This window comes from Mesoplodon bidens (genome assembly GCF_964165515.1).
Source record: "Mesoplodon bidens genome assembly, chromosome: 4".
Lineage (NCBI taxonomy): Eukaryota > Metazoa > Chordata > Mammalia > Artiodactyla > Ziphiidae > Mesoplodon > Mesoplodon bidens.
This window is the reverse complement of record NC_138160.1, coordinates 99,959,353-99,977,038: the sequence shown is the minus strand read 5'-3', so window position 1 is coordinate 99,977,038 and position 17,686 is coordinate 99,959,353. Positions and strand designations below refer to the sequence as shown.

The following is a 17,686-nucleotide window of genomic DNA, read 5'->3' as shown; positions in this document are numbered from 1 at the left end:
TCTTTCATCTCACCATGGCCCAGTGGATGGGCAATGTGGAATCCGAGAGCACCGCTGAGGAGGAGGGCTATGTGGAATCCGAGAGCACCCCTGAGGAGGAGGGCAGTGTGGAACCCAAGACCACCTCTGAGGATGAGGAGGACGACGAGGACGAGGAAGAGAAGCTAGAAGGCCCCAGCCCGAAGAGACCCCGGAGGCAGGGTCTTTTCTCTCTTTTGAGTTCCACACAGCAACTGAGATTCATGGGACAGAAGATCCTGGAGACGGTGTGGCCTTGGAAGAGGTAAGGCTTGAGGCTGGCACTCTTCTGAGCCTATGTCACGAGGGCCCAGAGGAGTCTAAGGGAAGGGGCCGCACACATGTGCTGGTTTACCTAATGGCTCTGCAGTTGCATCAACTTGGGACACACCCAGCACTTCCAAAGGAATTGAGCTCTGTTGACTTCGACAAGAAGGTGGAGCCTTTTCCTAGGAATTTTCTCAGGGTCTGCACGATGGGCCTCAACTCTTAGAGGACGTACCACCAGCAGCTCCTTGTCGGCAGAGAGAGCCAGGAGTGGTCTGAAGAGAGGACAGGGGCCCTTGCAGGACCGGAACTTTGAGGTCTGAGAGCCTTGGGCCTGAGCTGAGATCTCACCTGGACCACTGTACCTAGCCTTCTGTGACAAAGGGGAATATGAAAGAGAGTCACGTGGAAATGAGGTTCCCCGAGATATGGAAGTGTTCCAGAACCTTCGTTGCGTGGTAGTTGATCTGGAGCCAAGCTCACTGTGGTATGTGTGGCTCTGAGCATTAAGGCAACGCTGGAGGGTAACCCTGACCAGCAGAGCTTGGAGTGCTTCTTGTCTCTTCCTGTTCTACCTCATTTGTTTTATCCCTTCCAGGGAGAAGAAAGGACCCTCGGGATAGTAGCAGACAGAACGCCGTGGTCTGAAGGAGGATGAAGGGACCGGCACTCAGTCTAACATCATATGACAATATGAACATCCTATGCAATAAAGGGCATTTTCCAAACCTTTCCTGGAGGTTTTAGTTAATTACATTTTTCTATCTAATCTGTCATCTACATCTGTATCTTTCAAGGTTTGTGAACAAGCTTTCACATAAGCACTAGAGACGTCCGCCAGCATTTTCTAGAAGAGGCCTGCAAATTGCTGGGGACTCCTCACAAATAGGGAATGGCCACAACCCCTGCCACACAGACTATGCCCGTGGCCCTCCTGACCTACTCCCACTCTCTCTCTGAATTTCCCGAGGTCTGAGATGAGGGTGCTGGCTGGAGGCAATGATCGCGTGCAGGCTGAATCTTCCCCAGATTCTGATTCTCTTCCTGGGCCTATCGTCCTCAAGCACAGTCTCCATGTCCCTGGCCACACTGATCTCTCTCCTTCAGTCCTTCCCTCCCTCCCTCTCCTGCCTCCCAGTGCAAAGAATACTTTGTTACATTTGAGACGAGATTTATTTTTTGTGCACAGAATTCTCACCTGTTCTACTGTGGCCTCTGTTTTGAACATTCCAAAGCTGAGGATTTTCTTTTTTTCTCCCTCATTTCTGCTGAGTCTTTACCTTCCTAATGCAGTGAACTCAGAGTGCCTAGCTGACTGGAGGGGGAAAAAAATCCAGGGAGCAAAGAGAAATAATAAAAAAAGTGTCAGTTAATTTTTCATAGTGTTATCCAACTATGTATTTTTAAACTTTTGGAAGAATATTAGGAATATTCTCTTTATAAAAAACTGAATCATTGGGCTTCCCTGCTGGCGCGGTGGTTATGAATATGCCTGCGAATGCAGGGGACATGGGTTCGAGCCCTGTTCTGGGAAGATCCCACGTGCCACGGAGTAACTAAGCCCGTGCGCCACAACTACTGAGCCTGCGCTCTAGAGCCCGTGTGTCACAACTACTGAGCCCACGTGCCACAACTACGGAAGCCTGCATGCCTAGGGCCCGTGCTCCGCAAACAAGAGAAGCCACTGCAATGAGAAGCCCGTGCACCACAGCCAAGAGTAGCCCCCGCTCACTGCAACTAGAAAACGCCCGCTAGCAGCAACAAAGACCCAATGCAGCCCAAAATAAATTAACTAATTTTTAAAAATTGAATTATTTTCAAGGGGACAATGTATAAAAGTACAATAAAAGTCCCCCTTCATAACCCCCCAAGCCCACTCTCAAGATGTAATAGATATGGTGTGATACAATTTATAGTCGTAGTACTCCTCCTCCTCCTCCCACCACAGCCGAAATCCTCTGAGCCCGGTGCAGCAGCTTCCTTTCACAATGCTAGGACCGGCCACAAAACAGATGATAATCCCTTTGGACATTTCAAGGAGCAGCACCAAGGGAACAGTACCTGGGAAATGCCACTGACAGCTCAGAGTATCCATGGCATTTCTAGGGCCTCGGCACTGCTCTTGCTCTGGGAATGAAGGTCCAAAAAGCACGTCAGAGAGTGTTCGTAATTGTAAACAAGCTCCACCTTTGAAACACAATCTACATAGAACCACATATACAAGCCTGCACAATGGATGAAGCCAACGTCTCCTCCACGATTGCCCTTCTGACAACTTCATTGTCTCCTCAACCATAAAAGGTGAACTTCAAACTCACGACCTTGCCTTGTCACCAGAAACATCCAAGCTTGGATCAGTCTTTCTAAGACCAGATATTTGCTCTGTGAGCTACTACAGACTTGTCCCATACACAGAAGTAGAACAGGATTATTTCTATCTACCCGGGGACCTGGAGTCTTTCACATTGCTCCTGTTAAAACTCTCAGAACACCAAAACTTTACCTACAAAGGGTTCAAGCTATGACACTCCCAATTTTCACAAACCTCCTTATCTCTTGTGAGTCACATGCAGCCAATTCCAGGAATTGGAAACATGGTTGTGAGGATGAAACTGACTTTGGGGCTCCCCTTGGATATGGTCTTCCAGACTTACCAAAAGGCCATTAAGAGGACGGTTTACCCCACCTCAGGGAAACCCGAGGCAGTACTTGCAGTCAAGGGCTGGCCATGGCTTCTGAGCTACCTCCAAAAAGAATTTCATACTGTACCTGGATCTGCTGAAGCCATTCCTGACTGTCCGAGAGCCAGCATGTACCGCTCCTCAACTGCCTCCATTGTGGATCATCAGTAGGGCTGTCAGATTTACTAAATAAAAATGCAGGATACCCAGTTAAACTTGAACTTCACATGAATAATAAGTCATTATTTTTAGTATAAGTAGATCCTATGTACTATTTGGGGCATACTTATCTTCAAAATGTACTCGTTGTTTTTCTGACATTCATATTTAACTAAACAGCCTATATTTTATCTGTCAACCCTACTCATCAGAAATGATGGAGGCTTATAGAGATCCAGGAGATGCCTCAGCGCCTCCTCAGCTTTTATTTCTACATCCTGGACAGCGAGCACGAACTTTCCACCCCCAGTCATTAGCCATAATGGAGGATATTCTCTGTTTTAGAGCTCTTTCTACGTGTCATTGTTATTATCTTCCTTGTTTTAAAGAGATGTTTATTTTTTCCCAAATTTAATAGCTCATCCAAAAGTATTTCAAAGTTCATTAGACAAGGGAAAAACAACATGGTTCTGAAAAGTGAAGGAAACCTCCTGGTGCTTAGTAAAGAAGTAGTAGGGAGATTGAAAAAGCCAAACTTAATAAGCAAATCTCTCCAAGGGTATTTTCAGAGCTTGATACCCTCCCACACCCTGAAAATATCATTACATCAAGAATGTAGAACGGCTAACCAAATGTAAGGCTCCCATATGATTCTATCAAACTGAGGATGCTTCTTTACTAAGCAGTGAACACACTTGCTGCCCCAGGGACCTTGGCAGTTGCAACGTAGGGCTCTTCCCTTTGGGATGGAAACAGCAAGTTCTCCTGTGGTCTACATGCTGGCCCCAAAACTACTACACTCCCAATACTTGTCAACTTGAACTATTTTTCTACATATCTCCATTTTTCTGTTACTATCTGGACTACATCCTAGACTTGACATTACATAAATTGCATTCAAGAAGCTCTTTTTAAAAGTTGCTAGGAAACCTTAAATCTAGAGCTTGCAGTCCCTGGCTTACTTTCATCCAGGTGCATAAGGGTTTTCAAAAGTAGTCAGGTTAGTTACCCCGTATCACAGCCCCACGCTTGTGTCAGAGATATAAAAATGGAACATGATATTTAAGGTTTTACTTGCCAAATCATCAAGCCTCCCAGACAGAGGCAATAGAGCAAAATGATTACAGAGGCATGGATTTTGATTTGCTCCAGTGTCTTGGGCAAGTCACTTGGCCTCTGTATTTATTTGTACTTATCTGCACTTATCTGTCACTTGGGGGTTATAATTGTACCTGGTCCATGGGTACCTTGTACAAAAGATCTGTAAAGTAGTTACAAGAAACCGACACAGAGCAAGCACTCCACAGACATTGGCTATTAGCTATTGGACATATTTCTCCATGAAACAGATTACTTTATCAGTGGATGACTCGGTGGGAGACAGTGAATCACAGTATCACAGCATGTTGAAAGTGACCTAGTTCACACTCTTATGTGAGAAAAAGAAAAGTGTGCATGTGTAGAAAATGTCTGAAAGGTTACATAACAGATAGTTAATCATGTTAACTTGGAGGATTAGAATAAATCAGGAAAGGAGGATAGAAAAACTTGAGTGTCATTCAATTTCTACATCATTTGTGTTTCTACACTGAGACTCTGAATACACTGGAAGTGCAATTTTTTTGAATGTGGCGGGATAAAGGTTTTCAAGTGTTCCTGATACATCCGTATTATTACTTCAGAATTGCTGGCATTTCTTGCCATCTTCGGATCTACACCCATTTGAGTCAGGGGGCCATTCTGGACGGAGGAGATACTAGAGCAGAAGTGAAGTGAGAGAAAAGGAGAGAAAAGATTTTCTCTCTTCTCTTCAAAGAGGAAAGGTCTTTGGAATGGGAGCAACTCACAACCAAACTTTGGGGAAAGGATGTGATGGAAAACGAGACAAACGTCCTACCCCTGTGATGAGAAGGATTCCCTGGGCTGGATGGAGGGAGGTCACAGGTGGCTGGACAAGGAAACCAACTAGGGAGAAACACACACAAGTGCAGAGCAAACACCCTGAGGCCACTCAGCCTGACTCCATGCAAACATGTGTCCAGCAGCCAGCCCTCCACCTGTGGCTCCCCAGCAAGACAGGTACCTCGGGGGTGCCAACTCATTCTGAGTCCATTATGCGTGGCCATTCATAAACCGCTCTCTAACGTGTGAGGAATAAACTCTCAATGTTTATGAGGAAATTGGGGAAGGAGATTGAAAGGTTACTTAAACGGAAAAAAAAGAAGTTCAGGAAGGCAGGATGGTAGAGAGACAAGAAAAAGACCTTAAAAGATAGAAGGGATTTGCCAAAGAAGAGAAAGAAAAAGAAATGATTCCGAATGGGTTAACCTGCAGCTAGGAAGTTAAGGAAGATTACTGATGTGTGAAGACTATGGAATAAAGTGAATAAAATTTATCAGAAGTTGCTGAGACTATGGTAAGAAGCATGATTATCAAATTATGAATTGGCGGCAATGGCATTCTAGGGGGACACTAGGAAGGGGAAGCAAATGTTCACGAGATGACAGTGGCAGGTGGAAAGTTGTTTCAGGGGAAGATCAGTCTTGCAGAGTGTGTATCAGACGAGGGCAAGTGTGAGCAAGCAAGGAAATACTAAGTGTATACGGTTCCTTCACTGAGTGCACCCAGCCCACCCAGCCCCGTGGTCAGCCTTGAGAACAAGCAGGACTTCAGGTACTGGAGCTACATTTCATTCATCAAGCCTTGAGAAGACACCCTTAACTCAGGTCTTCTCTTCAAACGCCATCTTTCCTTCTTGACCTTCATTTGGCCTCTTCCCTTACCCTCAAGCTGTGGACTGAGGCCACAGAGCAAGATGGGTCACTAGTGTCCTCCATCCCCTGGCGACTGTGGTTCACATCAGTGGAGCACCAAAGGCAATAACCAAGTAACAGACACAAGAGTGTATGAAGAAGAAGAGATTCTGATAAGGCTTTCTGTGACAGTGTGGGCCGAGTCGGCTCTATATGGCTGGTATCACCTGAATGACGAGCAGCCTTAGGGGAGAAGTGCTCAGAAGGCAGAGCCTGGCTCTCTAGAGGCTCTGCGTCCTCACAGCCCACTCCAAGACCTCAGTTGCAGCTTCGGCCCCCAATCTCTCTCCCTCTGCCTACTCACAGGTTTTGAAGTCTTCTTTCCTCCACATTTCTCTTGAGAGGTGGAGGAGGAAGATGAGGTTCAGGCCAGCTCAGACTCCCCTGGGATCCCAGCAGGATGCCTATCATGAACCTCCCACATTCTAGGAAGCTCCTACGACCTCCACATTTGGGGGAGTTTTCATTTCAGCTGTGCTTCAAATTGCTGGCTGGAGATGGCCTGTTGGAACGTGGCTAAAAGCAAGTAGCAATCCTTCGGGCAGCCTGGCCCTTCTCGACTGTCAGACATCTTCAGGGATATTCTAGGAAACGTTGTTTGTTCTAGAGAAGGGAGGGAAACAATCCAATTGTCCAATAATGCTTGAATGGAAAATAAATGATGCTATACGCATGTGATGAAATAATACCAAACGGTCAAAAATCAAAGACCTAGATCTATATGGATTCACGTGGATAAATCTTGAAAACATAATATTGATTGGAAGAAAATAAGAGAAGATAAAGAAGGTTAGATTGTGATAACAGGTATGTAAGTATTTAAATATTTAAATCAATTCAACATATTGCTTTTATATAGAGAGATGCAAGAAAATAAACTTTATCTAAAGAACACATTATTTACATTTAATATGCTCATTTATCTAGGAGACCCAAAAGAACCCACAGATAAACTAGCAGGAACGAAGAAGACGGTTCAACAAAGCACACACATACAAGATCAATACATTTTAAAAATCAATCAGGCTCCTCTACACTGGCGATAACAAATTAGAAACTGTAAAAGAAAATAAGAAAAAAAGAAGATCTAAAAATAGTCACAAGAGCCATATAAATTAAATTTAGAGCTAAGCATACGTAAAAGTAAATATAACTAACAAACTGAGTACGACCACTAAAAACTCCACCCAACCCAAGGATTAGAAAACGACTGTTCTCACTTTATGAGAAGAGACCCTCTTCTTAAGTAGCAGATCAGTAAGTGAGAGTGAATCAAAGAAACACAGCATTTGAAAAGTCAGCTAGGCCAAGCCTCTTGCTCGCACATACAGAAGCTGAAGCCCAGACAGGTTGAGTTACTTGGTAAAGGGCCCAATGTCCTGACTCAAGGACTAGCATTTTTCACTCATTCGTAAGACACAATCAAATCCAGTACCTTGGAAAGAGATGGGAAAAAAATGAAGAAATCAATTATATTGTTACTCCTCTTTAAGTACAGAAATAACCGTGACAAAATTACAGGGATTGAGGGAAAACTGAAGTGCAGAGTTTAAAATGTCAATAATCCACAGGGAAACTGGAGACCATTTAAAATATTCATATTAAATCTCTATATAAAAGACATTAAAAGATCTCCAATCAAAATGTTCATTTTATAATAGATACGGTATGATACAATTTATAATGGATATGGTATGAACCTTTCCCTTTCACGGGAAAGGTTCGGCTGGGAAAAAGGAATTGTTCTTGAAAACGGGGCCTGTGCTATTGCAGAGACTGTGCTGAACCTAGGTCCACAGAATGCTCTGATGTCATCATTGAGGTCACAGAATCCTGCTGTGCGCCTGGCAACCTTGGAAACTTAACAGCCCTGGTGAGCACTAGGCAGCACTGCTGGTTCACTAAGTGGTACAAGTTTTTCAGCCATTTAGGAGACTTGACTATTTTTATTTGTATTGAATCATTTCAACGGATTGCCCAAGAGCCAACAAGGGCCAACCTGTAGGGGAGAGGAGGAGTTGGACGTCTCTTGAGGCATCTTCTAAGGGAGACTTCTAGTTGGTACGATGGAACGGCAACAAAAGAGGAAACGCCTGGAAAATGAAGAGTCCCAGGAAACTGCCCAGAAGGGAGGAGGTATGTGGGGGGCAACTTGTCTGGGGCACATGGGTTTCTGCCAAACTGAACCTTCTCTAGGAAGAGGGGGACTGAGAACGTGTCACCTGTGAAGCAGGGAGCGAGAGACCTTGTCTCACTGATGCTGCCGTAGCCATCCGGAGGCTCCCTGTGGTGTGAGACGGCACAGAACGGCCAGATGCCCCTGGGAGATGGGAGGTCAGCTCCGCTGGTCTGAGGACTCTCTCCTGGGGCTGCCGGGCCTGGAGCTTTGTCGGACTCACAGCAGGCTGCATCCTGCTTGCACAGACCTAGAGGTGCAGCTTTTCTCAGTCCCCGATTTCTCTCTTATTCTCTTGGATCTTTCCCTGGGGTCATGAGGTGGGGGATGTGAAGGATGCAAGGATGCTGAGAGAGACCCATGAGTTGCTTGGCCTCTTTTACCAACTGGAAAGAGAAGCCCCATGAGCTGAAGGCCCTGTTGAAAAATATCTTGACAAGTGGAATGCACTTCGAAAGACGATTGTTTGCCTAGGGATGGTGTCATATTGAAAGCAAGGAGGTTTTATTCCTTCAACAGGAAGAATCTCCCAAAGGAGACCGAGGGAAGGGAAGGGCTTTCCAGAGACTGAGACCGCGTGGGCGAGGGTGAGAAATGTCCTCAGGGTCCTGCGGGGAGCTCTGAGAGTCACGGGCCACGTGGTGCCTGCGTGCATTAAATGTAGGCGAGTACCTTGCCCTGGGAGGGGGTGGTCACCCCAGAGCTCCAGCTAGAGGTCTCTGCCCCAGATTAGAGCCCAGTAGCTCCTACCAGGCCCAGGGCCCTGGAGACTGTAGGATGGGCCCTGGGAATGGAGCTCTAGACAGCAGGCAGATTTTCAGGCAGTGGCTGGGACAGGCTAGGGAAGGCAATGACTGCCCCTGACCATTCAGAATATTTTTCTCTATGTTCCTGTGGGGGGTGGGGGGGTGGGCGGAGGGGGTAGTGCTGAGAAGAGCAGGATGAATGGGGGTAGAGTGCTTATCAGATATAAACTCTGCGTGGTACAGTTCTTGACACCCTGCCTGGACCTGGCTGACACTCGGTGTATGTAAGAGTGTATAGAGAACTCTTGGTAGGGGTGTTTTATGAGACAGTAACTCATACACCCATGGACACTCTGATACAGCAAAAGTATCACACACCCCACATATAACTTCCGTATTAAACCACACACAGCACATGGAGGTATATACACGCATCCCTCCTGTACTACGTTCTCATACAACCCACCTGTATCACAATCCTCTCCTCCAACACCAAACGCTGGAGATGAGATATGTATATAGACACACACACTATATATATAGGACACACACACACACACACACACACACTATATATATATGTATCTCCTCAACTCTCGCACAAACACAGCTAACTTCAGCCATCGCTAAATACCTCTATAAGAACCAGTCACGTGTCATACACACCACACTTGTAACACATTCTTGAGTAATGCCAGACCCGCTTTGTACAAACCACAGTAAACCACAGTCTCACTAACCCATGTCAGGGTTGCCAGATAAAATATGGGCTATCCAGTTCAATTTGAATTCCAGATAAACAACAAGTAATTTTTCAGTATCAGTATGTCCCAAATATTGTACGGGCCATACTTACACTAAAAGTAAGACCAAATACTGCATGGGAATACTTACACTGGAAAATTATTCTGGGTTTATCTGAAACTGAAATTTAACTGGGTGCCCTGTATTTTTCTTCGCTAAGTCTGGCAACCCTTATATACTTGCCACCAGCTCAGGTATCATATATTTATTGTAGTTTTGTTTAGTGTGTGTCTTCCCCTACTAGAATGCGCAGCGTTACCAGAGACTACAACAATGGAAGAGTGCCGGATACACAGAAGTAGCTGCTTACTGAATCTTGCTCAATCAATGAATGAACACACACCATAAATACAAGCCACACCATGTAATGAGGAAAAGTTACATGTCCCAGAATTCCCGACTTGTGAACAGAAACCATGCACACAAAGGCCACAGACACAGATAAGACACATCTCCACCGTGCTCCCCATGCCAACCCCACACTTACCACAGACTTAACTGATACACATCACTCACTCTTCCCACATACTCACAGTCACCACCGAGGCCTACATTACCAACAAGACAGTGACAGAGTAAGTACTGATTTGAATTAAATACTGGAGTATCCACTGGGAACCCCATCTCAACTGTGTGTATTCACTGCACCTGACACGTGCCAGACACTCGGTAAATATTTGTGGACAGAGAGGACTGATGAACCCACCCTGAGCCTTTCATTCCTCCCTCAGCAATCTCCAAGTCACAAGAGGATCCCCCTCAGCTTGGATCCACTGTGGTGGCCCAAGGCTGCAGCCCAGGGGCAGGGGAGGTCTCCTCTGCCTCTACATACTTCTCCTGTGCTTCTTCTCCGCGCAAGCTCATCTACGCTGGTAAGGGCGCGGGGCTCCTCAGGTGAGGGGTTGCTTGGCTGTGAGGCAGGAGGCACACAGATCCCAGGGAGGCTGAGAGGAAACCCAGGGTCATCAGAGGTGATGAGGGCTCTGTGGAGGAGCCTGGGCAGGATGGCTGAGCTGTTACGCGGGAGTGGATGCCAGCTGAGTCTGGGGGGGGGCGGTGTGAATACCGGTACTACCATTGAAACTAACTGGTGTACCTTAAGAATGTGACTTGATTTTTCTGATGCTCATCCACTTAACTGGAATATTAATATAAATGATGATAACAATGGCCAGTCATTATTGAGTGCTTCCATGTGTACACTCTTTGCATATATTAAGCTTCTAATCCTCACCGTAACCTTATGAGATATATATATATATATATATATATATACACATATATATATATATTTTTTAATTCAAGACCCATTTTTCTCTAATTCTGCCCACATGGAGACACTCTCCTGGAAAAGGCATTGAATCCTTCCATTCACTTTTACACCTTCTGCTGAAAACATGTGTTCCGAGGTTTCACCTATGAGATCCACATTCTTAAAGCACTGATTCTTAAACCTCATCTAGATTTCTCCCCTTGGATGGGGGGAGACGACGCAAACACAGCGAAGTACAGCTCAGGACTGTGGGCTCTGCTCACCCAGAAGACCTTGCAGCTCCCCTGACCACCCGGCTGGATCCAGGACTAGGGCCCTGAGACGAGGGGTGCCTGCTGGGCTGCTGCCAGCGCCACCGCCCCCAGCTCCTGTCCTCTTCACTAGGCTGGCTGTCACCTCTAGTTTCCCTGGAGCTCGGGGATTCCAGACGCTCTCTGCTCACACTTCTGTATGACGCCTGCTGCCTCAGCACTGCTGATCCACACTAAGGGGGAAAAGCACACAGAACTGCTTTTCAACCCACCAACATTCCACATAAAAGTTATTTTATACGCCTGCGGGTTCTTTTACAGCAGGAGGAGACTCCCAAGGCCATGACTTCCCCCGGCTCCCCACTGCCCTTGCCGGCAGACTGGACGTGCGTGGCCACCGTGCTGAGCTGGGCACACCCCCCCGGCTCCACTCCAGAGCACCCTCCTGGAGAATCCAGGACGGTTCCCTGGCCTCATCTGTCCTGAAGCCAGCCCTAGAGTGACAAGAGCCACACCTGCAGGTCTATTCCACTGACCAGCCGCACAGGACCGAGCTGGGCCCACGGACCTTGGTCTGGATTGTGTTGGCTGGTCATTCTTGCCTAGGTTCACAGGCCAACAGCCAGTGTCCTTCCTTCCCTGCTCATCACTGCACCAGCGGCTCACTCCTACCTGCTGCCGTCACACGCTTGGCAACCTCGTGTTCGGGGCCAGACAAGAACTGAGACCCCAGCAGGCCCCTAGTTCCCAGCAGGCAAACTCCCCATTAAACTACCGCTGCCTGGCCGTGTTCTCGAGGCTTCAGAGCCGGGAAAGTGCGGAGGGCATAGCAAGGCGCGGCGCCCCCCAGCCCCTGACCCGCCATGCTCCACGGAGGCGCCGGATCCTCGCCGCACCACTACCCCCCAACACAAGCGACCTCGGCGCCCGCCTGTCCCGCGGACCCGGATGCGCCTCCGGCCACCGCGACCCAGGACGGAAGCGTGGGGCGTGGGGCTCGGCGCGCGGCGGGCGCGCGGCGGACGCTGGGGTGGGCGGGGACCCCGGGTTCCGGCCCCGAGGCCGCGCGGACCCGCCAGGCCCACCTGCGTCCCAGCCGCCCGGAAAGCGAGATCTAGTAATAATAATATTAATAATAATAATAGTATTACTAATATAGTAATATTAAGAGATTAGATTCATAATAATATATAATTATATAGTATATCATAACAATATGATAATGTTGGTATTCTATTATTAATAATTATTATTATTATATATTATCATTATTGCCACTATTTTGCAGATGAAGAAACTGTGGTACAAAAAGCTTACTACGCCCAAGATCATAGAGCCAATAGGTGACACCTCAGGTATTCCAACTCCAGACGATCAAACTCTAGGGCTCACACATTTCATCATTATTAAACACATTTAAACACTATTAGCCTCCTCACAGGGTTGTAATAATAAAATTGAAAATAAAGCATCTAGTACAGTGCCAGTTGCATCAACAAGTGCTTATAAACATTAACGCAAAAAGGAAAGAAAAATACTTTTTAAAAAGTTTAAATCCTGATGAAAAAATTGACAAATACTTCTTCTCTGTTCATTTATCTTTGTTTCTCTAATTTCCTTTTTTCTTGGACTCTCTTCCATTAAAATGTCAGTGCCCTTCCACCACTGTGACTCACTGATGTTTTATCTTTCCCTTGTTCCTGGTCCCCAATCACCTGCTCCAACTTCACCCATTTCTTCCTTTCAAAGCTCATTTTTCTCAATTTCAAGGCTGCTGACACATCAGCTTGTGAAACACTAGAGAGTTTATTTTCATACCATTCCCTTCAGAATATCACCAGAATAAACGTGTTTGTGGTACTTGAGACAAACACCCCAAAATACACGGACAGTTGCAATCAGTATTTGTCAGACCCTTCAGTATGTAAACAGAGGCTTCTCCAGTGAGGATAATTTGCATATGCAAAAGATTCACTCAGGGAGCTTTAATTAAGGTCCCTGACAACTTCTCCGATTGCATTTTGCACAACTGCCAAGAAACAGTGAACTGCAGTGCGGACTTCTTTACCCTGGTGGAAGAATATTGCTTATAGAATTCTGAATGATTCAATGATCACTAGTGAAACATCAGCAGATGACACATAGATGATTCCACAACTGATGCACTTTGTCTCCTTAGGCAACCTTGAATTATCCTAAGTTTTAGGAAAGCAACATCTGTAACAGCGTGACTCTTCTTTGGAACTAAGCCGAGTATGAATTAATTTAATTTAGTTTAATTATATTAGGTATTTCCCAATGAAGAAACATTCCCAGGCACCGTAAGTAAACTTGCAATTTAGGATCTCCCATTGATACAGCCAATATTTTATGATCACTGTAAATGAGTATAACCTTTAAAAATCGTGAAACACTACATCATAACTTATATAATATTGTACATCAACTATACCGAAATTTCTTTTAAAAAAGACCTTCCATTGAACCACCTTTTCAAGGTGGTTGGCACATTGACATTTCCAAGGTTTGCACTGGTTCCTCTATTCCTGTGGAAAACAGCCATTTGCTCTGACTTCTGCACAATGGTTAATTAATAAAAAAAATTAATCTACACATCAAAAGACCTTAACGGATCCGCATCTCACACTGAAATATTCCCCCAGCTGAAGAGCTGACGACATATTGCTTACTCTTTCAGTCATCACTTGTTTCAAATGAGTAATTAAAGGAAAAGCAAAATTCTCAGGACCCACATATTCAATGGTATCTGTGTTTGTCTAATGTCCAGGATGTGTATTTCCTTGCATTTTAGGGGATATTTCCATGCCAAATATCAATATACTTCAGTGGTAATCACATCAATGTCTATAATTTCAATTTTCTCTCTGTGTTCCCCGTCTAGTTAACTCAAATATAGAACCCCATATTAAACATTCCGAAACAGTGTGTCCTCCAGCTGTATCAGTTGAAGAAGTTGTACTGAACTTTAAAATCTAATGACATACGATGCTTGTAAAGGGGAATTCTTAGCACCACTTTCACAGAGCACTCTTGGTACAGGAATCACGATGATTAGCAGTGCCTTTTGTTTTTCTTGTTTTAAGAGACTTCTCATTTGGGGCTCATGGTTACACCTCTAAATAGATTTCACGCTCCATGCTCAGAGAAAGAAAAGCACACACAGCTCTCCTAGTATCCAAATAATCATCTCTTCACTCATCATCACAAAAGTCCAATCTCTATCCCAGAACCTATTAAATTAACTACAAACTCTTTGCTGGACTCGAGTTCTCATCAAAAAAGCCTGTCTGTGAGGACATTGTACTCATTTAACCTCACTATTCTACAGGATGTTCCTACATTCCAGAATGTACCTGAAAGGGTTAAAAACAAGTCCTTTCCTGTGATCCTCTGAATTAATCATAATGACTGCTCTCGATGACAAAGAAGGTCCCACATGAGGAGAGATCTGAGTGTAAGAACTACTGCTTGGTAAAAGCTCTGGCTTAGGGATATGCCATCACTTAGCCATAGGAAGTTCAACTTATTATAGTTCAAAAACAAGAAAGGGATTACTTGCAGAATCCAACTGAAGATGGTAACAATCCAAGAGGCAATTGATTCCAAGGGAGGCACTGACGCCAAAGCTGAGCAGGGCTCTAAGACAATAGCCAACATTGGAGGTCAGAAATCGGGTCATAGAGTAAGGGTATCAGGAGGGGGCCGCAGGCCATCAGCTCAGAGGACACCTGCTCCCCAGGAGTGACACACCCCCACTGGTCCTTAAAGACCTACCACAGCAATGGTGCCTGGCAGGAAATATTCACGAGAGATGAAAGCTTTTCCTTTTGAAGCTTTGATGGCTCTCCATAGCCTAGTACTACCCAGAATCAGCCTGTGCTGCTGGAAGGCATGCAGCTAACAAGTGAGAATGGCACTTTCATCCATTTGTTTCTCAATTCTAGAATGCTATCATTTTAAAAGAATATTCGAAAGAGATCTTACAGTGACCTCGGAGAAGGGGGACATACTGGGTGCAAGTATGTTGCTGTCACACACACTCACTTAGGGCTGACTCCACCTCTCCCAATATCACCTTCCCCACAACCATCACTATCAGTCAGTTCACCAGGAACCAATAAGCAACATCACCCAAAGCTAACAAAAATTTAATTTTAAGTTCGAAATGGTCTCAGAGGGTGTCAAAATTGTTAATGCCACAGGGCCTAAGCCAATGCTTCTCAAACTTTAATGTGCACACAAATCTCCTGAAGGATCTTGTTAAAACTCTAGAGTTCTGGGGTGTTAACTGAGTGCTTGCATTTGTAACAAGCACTCAGGTGATGTCAAAAGCTGCTGATCTATGGATCACACCGTTGAGTCCCTTGGTGACTCAGAACCCCCATAATTGTCCAATACTCTTGATGCTCCTTCAGATTAGAATTCAGCCTAGAATCAAATCAAATTCTCCAAACCAAGGGGTCTCAAACTGAACTCCATGGGTCTCCAGCTCTGGCACCAGACTGTCTAGGTTTTCATCTCAGCTCCTCTGCTTACTTCCTCCATTTCCTCATCTTATAGAATGAGGATAACATAGAACCTGTCTCATCAGGTCATTGCTGGAATTAATTGAGATGACTCAGGTAACATGCATCACATAGTTCTTAGCACGGTAATCAGACAACAAAGGTTAGTTGTCCTTAGAGGACCCCAAGAAGAACTTCCGGGCACTCTACGAAGCCTTCAAAGTTATTTCTAAAATATTCTATGTGCTGAAATTCATTTACCCGAGAGAGAGTCTATGTCTTTCATAGATTCTCAATGGGATTCACAACCCCAAAAAGTTTGAGAACTGAATTTTACAGCACATTAAAAGTACTATACACCATGCCCAAATGACATGCAGTGATGATTAAACGTATGAAAATCAATCATTGTAATACAGCAAATTAACAGAAGGAAAGGCGCCCCCCGCCCGCGCCCCTGCCCTGCAGCCCTGCCGGAGCCGGGGGGCTGCGGCGCCAACGGCGGGGCGCCCACGAGCCGCCCTGCCGCCAACGGCGCAGGCGGCCCTGGCCCGGCGCGAACGGCGCGGGGACGCGGGAGGCTCGCAGGCCCGAGCCCGCGTCGCCCCGGCCTCCCCGCCCCCGCGCCGCGCCGATGGCGTAGGTGCTGGCGCACCGGCCCCCATTACGCAATGCAGGTTACGCGGGCCGCGCCGCGGAGCTCCGCCGGCTGCCCCGCGCCGTCCGCCGCCCCGAAGGGCACCGGTCCTCACCTGAGACGCTAGGCCGCACGCCGCCCCCGCCGGCCGCCGGCCGCCGGCCGCCGCCGCCCCCTCCTCTTCGGGCTGCCTGCGCGGCGCCGGGGCCCGCCCGCCGCTCCGCCGCGCTCACAGGCCCCGCTTGCCCGCGGGCACTGCCGGCAGCCGCCGCTGCCGCAGCCACCGCTTCGGCTCCTCGGTTGCGGGGGAGCAGAACAAACAGCGGCGGCGCCGCCGCCGCCGCCGCCGCCAGCGCACTGATGTCACCGCGCACGCTGCGCGCGCGGTCACTGGCTGTCGCCGCCCGGCGTGCGCGCTCGAGACCGTGCCCGGCGAGAGCGAGCTCAAGAGAGCTGGCGGCCGGGAGGGATAAAAAAAGAATGAATCATATAAACAAGGAAAACTGTGCCTAAGTGAAGGGAACTGAACAGAAAAGGCTAATGATGAAGTTGACATGGACAAACTTCTGACTGTATGGCCAAGAAATGAGCAGCATTGCAAGATACCTTCTACTTTAAGACTCACACAGAAGGCTGGCAATTTGAAAGCTTAGAGGCTAAGCATGGTGGAAAGTGTTCCTGATAAAATTTCGGTGATGAGCCACTAATGGTCCCAGGGATTCAAGCCCTTATGGAATCATCATGGCATCAAAATGAATGACAATGGGTCAAGTGAGGTTGCTCCAGCTGCTAAAAAATTCTCTTCAGCATTTACTGAACAGAAAAGGTTTCTTGCCTTGACAGATCTTCACTATAGTTGAAACCAGCCTATTTTGGTGGAGAATGCCTGATAGAATTTATTTCAGCAAAGACTTCATGTGGGAATAACCTGGTCTCATTGGTGTAAGTACAAGTCAGGACTGAAAGCTTACATCTCTTTTATTCCTTTCATCTTCAAGACAAATGGGCTGAAGAAGCAGTTTCTTGGAATCTAATACTTTTATAAGAAGAGCATCTGTATCTAGATTTATACTAGTATTGTCTGGTAGCCAGCTTTCAAAAATGATTGATTACCCTTCTGTAATCTACTCCCTTTGAGTGTGGTCTGGACCTAGTCACTTGTTGATAACAAAGAGATTATGGCAAACAAACAAAAAAAAGATTATGGCAAAAAAAAAAAAACCAGAAGGAAAGACAAAACCACGTGATTATATCAACTGATGTAGAAAAAACATTTGACAAAAGTTTAATACCCTTTCCTGATAAAAACACAGTGAACTATTAATAGAAGGAAAG

At 46.3% G+C, this 17,686-nt stretch overlaps 1 protein-coding gene across 7 annotated transcripts in view; it reads right to left on the bottom strand.

The window, feature by feature from the left end:
* Positions 1-843: 843 nt before the first annotated feature.
* Positions 844-17,686, bottom strand: part of LOC308615712 (uncharacterized protein) — a 53,192-nt gene continuing 36,349 nt past the window's right edge. The window contains exons 1-3 of one of the 7 annotated variants that reach the window (XR_014015538.1): positions 2,347-8,719; positions 1,484-1,600; positions 844-929 (exon numbers count right to left, since the gene is read on the bottom strand). Coding sequence is in view for 2 of the 7 variants with exons in the window: in XM_081231348.1 (XP_081087474.1) it covers positions 11,197-11,421 (225 nt within the window). In the remaining 5 variants the exon portion in view is untranslated. Of the gene's footprint in view, positions 930-1,483; positions 8,720-11,074; positions 11,422-17,686 lie in introns of those variants that run through there. The other 6 variants (XR_014015539.1, XR_014015540.1, XR_014015541.1 and 3 more) reach the window with 6 other exon arrangements.